Source organism: Acanthisitta chloris, unplaced genomic scaffold (genome assembly GCF_000695815.1).
Source record: "Acanthisitta chloris isolate BGI_N310 unplaced genomic scaffold, ASM69581v1 scaffold42550, whole genome shotgun sequence".
NCBI classification, from domain to species: Eukaryota; Metazoa; Chordata; class Aves; order Passeriformes; family Acanthisittidae; genus Acanthisitta; species Acanthisitta chloris.
In genome coordinates, this window is record NW_008650685.1 from 1 (window position 1) to 11,102 (window position 11,102).

Genomic DNA, 11,102 nt, shown 5'->3' on the forward strand with positions numbered 1-11,102 from the left:
TCTTTGAGGTATTTCCAGTCCCAGTTGATTCTATGATTCTCTGATATCTGTATGTATTCCAGCAGGGCTTAAAAAAGGTTTTAAAAAAGAAAATATTGTTTGGGTTTTATACTTTTAAGCCATATATATTGCTTCACTGATCTGTTGTTTCTCTTTTCCTTGTAGAATAAAGGAGTGCCATGGGTTGCCTCTTATAAATGGACAGAATTGTGACCCTTATGCAACAGTCTCTCTTGTGGGGCCATCCAGGTAACATTTTAGTATAAAAATTAATAAATCTAAAACGCTGTGATCTTGAATTGGAAAAGAAAGGCATAGATTTTAAACAAAATCTTTAAAACACAGAAAAAACTTAAAATGCTTTGCATGTGTCACATCTTCCACTGATGTGTGTTCATTGACAGTGTTCTCTCCCCCTTCCCTGCCATACTTTCAAGACTGGGATGGTATTTGTTCTGTCTGAATGGCCTGCACTAGTCAAGAACTATTTGTCATGCAGTTCTTTCTTTCTTACATTTTGTATTGGAATTCTACACTGTACTTCCTATTCATTTTTGTAAAATTCCTGTATGGGATGGTGCAATGATACGTTAAGTTTCTTTGCAGTAAATATTTAGGCAGTTGGGAGGAAGCAAGAGAGTAGAGGTTCTGGAGCACCTTCAGGATGCTAAGTTCAGAGTCCCCACTTTTCAGTTGCTTCTTTTTTATGACATCAAACTCAAGGCCCTCTCCTTTCTCCAGTATTAAGGAATCACTGTTATGAACATAGTACCCTGATGTCTTCTAGCAAATTTGCTTGTTTTCAAGACTCTGGAGGATTGTCCCAGAGTGAGCTGTGTGGGGCAGTTTTTTCCTCATTGGTCACACTTTTTAGGTTTGGCTTGGGGTTTTTTTGGTAAGGGTTTTGTGTTTTGTTTTGTTCAATTGGGTTTGTTTGACAGGGAGATTCAGCCATTATACCTTGAAGGCATGATGCTGATTGCCAGAGAAAGTAAACAGACATGTATTTGCTGTTTGAGTCCTGTGATATGGGTGGAACTGGGTGAATGTTGGTCCCACGAAAGATTTACCCTGTTGGTTTGGGAATATATGTGCAAATCTCACAAATTCCTGATTAAGATTTTCATGCATATGTGACTCATGTACTATGTCTGGGACATTTATATGGCCAGTGCTTGAAAACAGGTGGTTGATACCTAGGGCAATTTTTCTTCTCCCTTGTCTGTTTTTGGTCACATCTTGTATTTGTTTATTGTAGAAAGCCTTTTCATACTATCATTATTTATTTGCTAAATATGTAAGACTGTATTCTGTTGTAAATCTTGTAAAACTTAAAAACCCAAAACCAATCTACAGCAAGGTGGGGACCAGTTATTTTATTTGACCCTGTGCTGCTTAGTTACTTAGAAACACCAGCAGCAGTTACTTTCAAAGAAAACATTCGTGGCTTGGTGTAAGCTTCTGTGAAGAAGTAGGGAGTATTTTCCCAACAAAAGAGGGTGGGAAAAACAGAAATTGAAGTTGAACAAGATAAGGAAATGTGTCCTTGAAACCTGCAGGCAGTGGTAAAGAAATTTTACTTTTAAATGCATTAGAAATGGTTGATATATTTTACTCAATGCATAATAGTTTTACTTGTTTGTGAAATTAAACAGAAACTTGGAGCTGGACAGATGCACAATTAACTAGATACAGCATTTAAAATTTTAACTCTTCAAACTGTGTTGTGAAGATGAACTAACTTATTGTAAGATCTTCCTTATTGCTCAAAATAATTTCTAATGCAATAAGAAATGTTCTAATTTCAATTGGTGAGACACTGTCCCAGGTTGCCCAGGGAGGCTGTGGCTGCCCCAACCCTGGCAGTGTTCACAGCCAGGTTGGATGAGCCTTGAGCAACCTGCTCTGGTGGGAGGTGTCCCTGCCCAGGGCAGGGGTTGGGGCTGGATGACCTGTAAGATCCATTCCAACCCCTAAAATTCTGTGATTCTATGATTCTGTGAAATGCATGGGTCCTTCTTGACAGTAGAATGTTTTTATAAATTGTGTATTTAAGTTGTCTATGGTAAAAAATTTTACCACATTGGAACAGGAATGACCAAAAGAAGACCAAAGTAAAGAAGAAAACAAGCAATCCGCAGTTTAACGAAACATTTTATTTTGAGGTAATTTTTTTTGTGTGGTATTCTGCCTGTTTGTCTATTTTATGCAACCCTTCACATGTTTTTAAACAAGCTGCATAGCAGTACAGAAATACAGCAGCGCAGAAAGCTCTCTACAGGCAAATTGAAGAGCTTTTACTGACCTCTCAAATGTGAGTTAGGCTTCTTAGACATAGATGTCTGTCTGCCAGAAAGTAGTATCCCCCTTCAATTGCTGTGTGAAAAATTACTTCCTCACAAGCACATATGTGAAGGTAATTTGTTATCTTGAATCACTTTATATATCATCTGTTGCCATCAGGAATTCTGAGATAACTTTAATCTATCCTGTGGAATTCTATTTAAATATTTTCAAGAAGATAGAGTTAAAAAAACCCCAAACAACATGTTTCTCTAATCAAGTAAGGTAGTGATTATACACAAAAAATGGTTTATTTCATTTTTAAAATAAATTAACTGTTGTTGTTTAGAAGTTGATTTCAGTTCTATATCAGTTATCCTACAATAAACAAATTATGAGTTTAAATTTTAATTTGATTTGTCTTCGTAATAAAAATCGCAGTTGTATTTAAGCTTGCCCTACTGAGAGTTGGAAGGAGTACAACTATTACATGTGCTCAAATGTATTATAATTTACTGTGTTTTTATAAATCCTGGTCCTGCTGTGGGACTTAAGTGAGAAATTGTCCCATACTTATGTATTGTGTATCAACTTAAGGCGTGTGTTTCAGTTGACCTGCTCAAGATACCGAGAGTAATTTCTTTGGAAGTGAGATATTAGGATAAAGATGTGATCCAAACCACTCTGATAACTTAGACTTACGTTTTATTGGAATTGAATTGAGAATGCAGTGGGTCAAGATAGGAGGAAAATGAAAATGGGAGATTGCAATTGTGTTATAACTAGGGCAGGAAGAGTAAACTTATTTGTTGTTTCTTTAAACATCTCAGAAGTAACTTTAATGTTTCTCGGGGCTCATGATCAAGTCAAAGAAATTTTTGTCAGTGTCATGGCATACTACTAGGTTCTTTTTCTAATGCTCAGATTCCCTGAGATACCAGCTAGCCCTCATTAGGTTCCACCATGAACCTTGCTTGACCCCTTTTCCACCTGCTTTCTGGCAAAAGGCAGTTTGTTTGGGCAACTGACCTTCTTCCTTTGTAGAAAGAACAGGAACTCTTTACCTAGGTTAGAGTCAGGGTTTTCTTTGTCTTTTGACATCCATACTGCAACAGTAAGAAGTGTGTTAATAGGAGGAATTTACTTGCAGGTAACCAGGTCCAGTAGTTACACCAAAAAGTCCCAGTTTCAGGTGGAAGAAGAAGATATTGAGAAACTAGAAGTCAGGTAAGTTATGTGGATTAGAAAGTGATTTCAGAGAATTATTAATAATTCATAATATTTTATCATCAAGACAATAAATGCATATTTTATCTCGGTGTAGCTCCAGAGAATTACTGATCAGACTTGTAGTAAAGATCCTTCTGACATAGACAATTTCTCTTTTTTCAGTCGTATTTCTTACTGAAGTTGTAGGGTTTTTTTGTTTTGAAGTAAGTAGTGGTGGAGTATATCTAGCAGCTTGTACTTTTCTCCTGTGCCTGTAAGGTCGAGATGTGATGACCTCCTACCAATTTATTTTAGTTTGGGCTGAATATTGGTAGAAGAACTAGTACTGAAGGATATCAGCATACCTGATCCTAACCTATGGTTTCGAGTATAGTTGGCTGTTTTAATACACACAGAGAGAAAAACTTCTTTCATGAGATTCTCTTAATTTCACATTGCTTCTTAGAGGAACATTTGTCTTGCATCTTTTCCTTGCAAGTGCAAATACTTCAAAGTATTCCCCTTTTGTGCTCCTTCACCCTCAAAAGAGTTCTGTCTGTATTGATGCAATGTCATTAGAACAGTTGAGCGCCCTGTACTCAGTTTCTTTTCTGAACTGTGTGTTTCTCCTGCACATACATGCACCAAATCTGCTGAATGGCAAAAAGTCTTCAAGGCTAGCATGTTTCCTAATAGGCACCAGAAGAAGAATTTAGCAGTTACTTTCAATAGCTGTCATAAAATTAACTTGGTATGTGCATTATTAACTACTAGCTTCATGAATGGTCTTAATTAGAATTGTTTATTTCATTATAGATGCAAATATATTTAGAAAAAGTCATGCCCCAACAAATATAGTTGTCTTTTGTTTTTGTTTTTGTTTTTTTATTGTTAACAACTGCTGTCTGTCAGAAATGTCAGAGAGGTAAGAAGTAATAGAAGAAACCCAGGGTGCATGTCTGGAGTCTGATTCCTTTGGAGGTTGTAAGCATATGAGCTGCTGCTTGGAACAACAAGCGCATGTGTTGGCGTGGCATTGCAGTGTGCCAGATTCTAGCAGTTAGATAGGGATGTGAATATATTGGTTAAAAAGTTCACTTAAATTACCTGAGAGGAAATGTGCACAGTTTTGGGGGTGGAGACTGCTCAGAATCCATAGTACTGCCAGTATCACTATTTACTGATGCAAGATCTGCAAGTCTAACTTTCACTGTTTGTTTCTTTATCTGTTCTTTATGGGTTAATGAGCCACTTGTTTGATTCTTGTCGATTTATTTAGAATGGAGTGAGATTTCTAATACTTGCTGCCTGCATGCATGTGGATTAGTGCTGTAAGGCAGTTACTGTTAACTTACTCATTTCTCTTTGGGAGAAAAAAAAATGAAGCAATGTTCTTATTTTTCAGGGTTGACCTGTGGAATAATGGAAATCTGGTACAAGACATCTTTCTAGGAGAAATTAAAGTTCCTGTGAAGGTGTTAAGAAATGATTCCTTTCAAGCATGGTGAGAATGGTGGTTCAGAAGTCAATTTGCTTGTTTTGTACATTTTCCTTTGCAAAGGATATGTTTTATTCTCACTGTTACTTAACTATGTCTTCCTGTTCTAGTCTAGGTAAAACATGCCAGAGGGTACACTGAGCTCTTCTCTTCCCCTGATCTGCCCACAGTCACAGAACAGTTGGTGTGTTTGAGGGGAGAGTGTGGAGAGTGGAGAAAGGGAGGACCGAGTGTAACTATCTGTTAGTCAGCTTACTGGATTTCAGTGATCTGTGCATGATTTTCAACCTACCCAGCAAACCTGGAGCTTCTCAGAATTGCATCACTTGTAATTAAATTCCTAAGTCAGACTTCCAGAATGATGGATGAAGAGTTTACTTAACCATTAAGTGTGGCTTTTTTCTTCCTTGTGGAGGTTCTGGAAGTATCTTCTGGAGCCAATGCAATGTTAGTTTAGGGGAGCAAGTACAGAAGCTGGAAGGGTAAGGTATGAGGGAAGTTCAGGAAAGAAAGACTTCTGCTTGTAACATAGCAGCAACCTCCCTTGTGATGTTCTTGCAAGCAGGAGCCCAACTCTAGGCCCTTCACTGTCCCAAGAGCTTAGCAGCAGGAAGTGATGAGTGCAAGAGATTGGAGTGCCTCAAAGTGTGTAGGCTATTCTGCTTTTAGTGACTCTTTCAGAACAGAGAAAAGCATGGAGGAAGTCCTTGCATATCCACATGGAAAATGCATGGGCAGGAAGTGGGTAAATAGGAACTCAGTGGACCACAGGTCTTGGCCAGGAACCGTTGTGGCACCGCTCCATGTACACACCCCAGACTCCAAGTGTCTTAGATGTGTCAAAGTTGAACTCAAGCTCTTAGTGTTTGAGTGTGATCCTGAACATAATAAATGCTTGTGTTGGTAGTTTCTGTTTGTTCCAGGGTGTATTGCAGACACAGGCTTGTTCTGCCAGTGCTTTGATCAACAGCTGCATGACCATATTAACATAATAACATGCCTCTGTTACCAGCCTGCTAAGAGAGAGATTGTATCAGCATGGGCTCATTACCAGGGTATTGTGTTTGTGTAGCTGTTTGAATTGACCTGACTCATGTCTAGTTCACTTGCAGCATTGATAGTGGTTTGTGTCTGCTAATATGCTTTGCAGGCATACCTTGCATTGAACATCCTCATATCCAGTGATGATCTGTTTATCCAATCCAGTTCTGTGATGAAAAATAACTAGTTTTTTATGCTACTACAGATTTGTATAATATGTTTTTGAATGCAGCTGAAGTACAACAGATAAAACATTATCACTTCTACTAAGTATGGTGAAAATAAGCCTAAGAGTCATGCTGTTAGGTAGAAGTTCTCCTGGTGAATCACTTCTACTACGTTAGCATGCTTTCATGGGCAGTGTCTGATGATGAAAAAAGAAGTCTGATCTGATTCCAGAAGTACAGATAAGCATGAATTCAGAAGATCTGGAGCAGGATTTCAGCGGGGGTGAACGATTGAACTGCCCTGTGACACAACTTAACTGCTGTCAACATGTTTGTGGGGCTGCACCTCCTGTTGAAATGCAGTGGGACTGCAGCAAAAGCCCATGAATTTTTAAATGTGTTTTGTATTAAAAGTAGAAAACCCCCACTTTTTTCTTTTGTCTTGTTTCTCAGGAATGCAGCCTGTTAATATTATGCATTTTGACTGGTTTTGGACTAGACCATTTACATTCTTTATACCAGCTGTTCCATCTGCAGTGTGCTAAACCCTAAATATGATGTAGATGTAAAATGAGATGGTCCATATTCCTGTGGTTTCAATTAACCTACAAGACATAGATCCTGTTTCACTGTTTGGAAAGATATGAGAAAAGAAATGTTTGATTATGTACTCAAGATTCGTTAAATGATGCTCTTTTTTGTTCTTTTGTGTCTCCAGGGGTTTTTTTGTGATTTTTTTTTTTTTTTTGGCCAGTTTTCAGACTTAATTTCTGTATACTGATATAATTAAAAGTGATATTCTGCTTTATTGTAGAATTAGTCAGATGACTGCAATAGGAAGCTAATATTTTAGAATTGCCCTGTTGCTTGCAGGTACTTACTTCAGCCAAGAGAAAATGGAAACAAGTCTTCTAAAACTGATGATTTGGGGTCACTTAGATTAAATATCTGTTACACTGAAGACTGTGTACTTCCTTCTGAATACTATGCTTCTCTGAGGAACTTGCTGCTAAAATCTTCAGATGTTCAGGTAATTTTGTTGAAAATTTCTCTAACATGAAAGCTAAAAGTGATTTGTGCGGTCCTGTAGGAGACAATATGAATTCCTCAAGCTAGATGATTGGTTTTGTTCCTCTGAGGTCATTGTTTCTGGCACACCCAGATGAGCAGCCTCTAGAGTATTTACTTTTGCTCCAAAGCACCAGGAGTTTTGCCTTATTTCAGAAGAACCAGCAAAGACAGTGAAATAACCTATGGTGTGCGACTGGAAGAGCTAAAATACTTCTCGTTGGTTGTTCTTTCCAATTTTATATTTTTCCACTGGCTGCTATTGGCTTCCTGGATTTAGTGGTTTTCCAAGGACATTGATCCGTTATTGGCACTGAAGGGGCAGTTAATTAACAAAAATGATCTGCTTCAGAATTGATCTTTAATTCTACTTTTGAATTGCTTCAGCTTCCCCGAAACGTTAATCAGCATGACAGGATTTCTCACGTGGACGTGGTGACAAAGAGGGAAGTGTGGTAGATAGTTTGCATAACTCTGGGACAGGAATCAAATTAGAGTAATGAGGATTTATATTCTTAGGTCTTTTATAGCTTTTCTTCACTTCAGTGTTTGTGAAGTACTGGCAGAGGAGAAGGAGGGTAAAGAGGAAGCAGATTGTGCCTGAAGATTTTGCTTGGTCGTATCTGAATACTGCTGTGCTGCAATTCAGGAATAGCTGAGTATGTAGGTAGCAGCAGTCAGCAGTTGTCCTTTCTACTTAAATAAGTTAGTTTTTGTCTTGAAATCCCCAAGTGTAGAGTGCTGACAGGCACTTTAGAAATGCAAGAATTGTACTTTAATGTCCTCTGATTATGGTTTTAAAAGGCCTATAAAGAGACATGACAGTATAGTAAAGCAGAGAAGGGTGAGTAGCTGCTGAATTCCATTTTTAAGTGTCAGTTAAGTGTCAGAGTAGACAATACCAGTTTTAAACGAGGTATCTGTAGAATGGAATCTTCCAGTTGCCATTTTATATGGCACATGTTGGAACTTTCTGTTAAGAACTATCTGTAGTGTTAGATTTGATCTGTCCTTGTTCAAATACACAAAGAACATTTAACTCCTTTCCTCATGATTTTATGTTCTGCTTTCTCACAGCCAATTTCTGCATCTGCTGCCTACATTCTGTGCGAAGTTTGTCGAGACAAGTGTGACGCTGTTCTGCCGCTCGTGCGACTGTTGCTACACCACCATAAGCTGGTTCCATTTGTTGCTGCAGTGGCAGAACTAGATCTGAAGGACACCCAGTATGTATTTTGTGTTTAATGATGTCTTGCCTTCTAAAGTTATTCTTAGAGTTTCAAAGGACTTCATGATACAACGTTGTGCTGAGAATCCTACCTTGTTCCTTTAATATGTTACTTAAATGAGGGTTGCTCTGTGCCTGCAGAGGTGCCTTGTAATTGAGAACATGTCCTACATGCCTTGAAAGGAGCAAGCACAGAAGTTTCTCCAAGCAGTGGTGTATGGCCTGTGAATGAGCAGTTCTGTGGTTAGGAGGGAAGTGAAGCAGATATACAAGTAGTGGGTACTGAGGTGTTGAGTCATGCCCAGTGCAGGTGTGGAAGGGATTTGGAGACAGCTTAACTGGTGATGACTCATAGAAAACAATTTTCTAAACTGCATTTTGGTACCCAAATTCCTTTCTGTTATAATTGAACTGTAGCAAAGAAATTTTAAACTAAATCTCTCAGATTAGAAAGAGATTCTTTGCATAGCTGGCTCTCAGCTTTATTCAGCATCTGTAATGAATTAAAAAATATAATCCTGGATTAAATATGTTTTGGTTTATGTGTCTGAGTTTATTGGTGCAGTGTAGCAGTGTGCTGTTTATTGTAGCTCTAAGATTATTTTTATTTCACTGTGACTGCTGGAGGAGAAACTGAGTATTGGTGAGGTCCAGGTTTTCATTATTTTGGAATTTTCTCCAGTTGTTCTTTCTCACATTCCAAACTGGACTATAATTTCCACTGTCTAAAATTTCTTAGACTTTTTCTTACGGTTTTATTTATGTTCCCTTGTTTTGGTAATAGCTATAATAATGGTCTTGTTTATTCTCTTTCTGTTCCCGAGTGCCATTGCAGTCTTGGTATCTAGGTTCTGGAGTTCCTGACTGAAATAGCTGAAAAAAAAGTTAATAGCAAGATAAAGTATTCATTGCATTTTGTATTAGATATTATATTCCCTATGCAAATGAAATACATTCTTTCCTTACAGAGAAGCAAACACTGTCTTCAGAGGCAACTCATTAGCAACTCGGTGTGTCGATGAAATGATGAAAATAGTGGGGAAGCACTACCTAAAGGTTACTTTGAAACCTGTTATTGATGAGGTAGGTGATCCTACTGAAACTTCTTTCTGGACACTCAGCATCCTGGGGTATCCTGTCCCTGATAGGCATTCCTCTTACAGCTCTGGATAGTAAGAGTCACTCAGGTGGGGGAATGCTAGAGGAAAATTAACTTCAGCAGTAACTGGTTACATTTAGTGGGAAGAACTGAATTTTGTTATTTACGATCCAGATCTTTGGAAACAAACAGTCAATAAGAGTTGTTCCAGCCTCCAGCACATTGCAGAGTTTGACCACATGATGCTTTGTGTAATTGATCCATTAAAAAGGCACGAACAAAAGTGAGAATGATCATTGCATGCTGTTCTGGATAGTTGGAACCTATTTAGTGTTTTATTACCAAATCTAGGACAGATTCTGGTTTTTAAAAGTCCATTTCCATACTTTCTGTCTGAAAATTTGAATTCCTATAGTTTTGTATGTTTGTTTCAGATATGTGAGTCTCCTAAGCCCTGTGAAATTGATCCCATCAAATTAAGAGAGGGGGATAATGTAGAAATTAATATGGTAAGTTTTCTAATCTCTTTTTCCTAACTTAAACGTTCTCAAAATTTGATAGAAATACATTTTTGAAGCACCTCTTTATAACAGAAAATAAGCAATTTAGAGCAGCAGTATTATTTTCTGATTCTAGAGTAAACAAAGGAAAATCTGTCTTTTCTTATCCCTGTTTATGCATACAGCAAAGAAGAGTCCAGTGGAAAATGGGACAGGGAGGAGAAACTAAATAGGATTGCAGTCTTCCTTACCATTTTTTCTGGGTGTTTTGATGCTCTGTACTCAGCATCTAGATTGTAATGTAACTAATTAGAACTGCTCCAACAGTTTTCGTTCAAGTTTTGCTTGCTGCTTGCCTGTTACCAGGGGATGACATTTAAGGCAATAGATACTGCAACAAGCTATGTTAACGCTCCCTTGGTATTCATGGGAAGTGCTCCTTCCTTGTCAGATGACAAAAATGGGTATTGTGTAAGACAGTGCATATATATTTAATGTAAGTTATCATTAAACTGTCTTTTAACACTAGTAAGACCATGTCATATTGAGGCTTTTTTAATATGCAGAGTACTAAAATTGACTAGTCAGGAAGTGTTTTGCAAAAAAAGAATTCTAGTGTTATGTTTGTGTTCAGGAAAAGACATAGAAGGGAGAACATTCATGGTCTGAAAAAATACCTGTTTTCACTACTGCAGGAAAATCTGCGCTATTACGTGGACAAAGTGTTCCGTGAAATCGTGCGATCGAGCATCAGTTGTCCTACCCTCATGTGTGATGTGTTTTATTCTTTGAGGCATCTGGCTGCCAAGAGATTTCCAAGTAAGTGTTCTCTAGAAACTCTTGAAAATGGTGTTCAGAGTGAAACTTAGCTTCTGCAGTTAGCTTGTGGGGATGGTTAAAAGTCTTGCCTTGACCAAAGCTGTGCCCTGCACTTGTGACCTTGACAGTCAGGCATTTATTTTTCTGTCAGTTTGTAAGTTACAGTGAAGCTTTGTGGCTAATCAGCAGG

At 38.0% G+C, this 11,102-nt stretch overlaps 1 protein-coding gene across 1 annotated transcript in view; it reads left to right on the forward strand.

Annotated features, from left to right (window-relative positions):
- Nucleotides 1–119: 119 nt before the first annotated feature.
- The window catches only part of RASA2 (RAS p21 protein activator 2), a gene marked incomplete at its 5' end in the record, with an annotated part of 19,420 nt that continues 8,437 nt past the window's right edge, over nt 120–11,102 (forward strand). The window contains 9 exons of the mRNA XM_009069795.1: nt 120–249; nt 2,093–2,165; nt 3,434–3,510; nt 4,898–4,996; nt 7,072–7,228; nt 8,344–8,492; nt 9,463–9,577; nt 10,028–10,102; nt 10,789–10,912. Coding sequence (XP_009068043.1) covers nt 120–249; nt 2,093–2,165; nt 3,434–3,510; nt 4,898–4,996; nt 7,072–7,228; nt 8,344–8,492; nt 9,463–9,577; nt 10,028–10,102; nt 10,789–10,912 — 999 coding nt within the window. The remainder of the gene's footprint in view (nt 250–2,092; nt 2,166–3,433; nt 3,511–4,897; nt 4,997–7,071; nt 7,229–8,343; nt 8,493–9,462; nt 9,578–10,027; nt 10,103–10,788; nt 10,913–11,102) is intronic.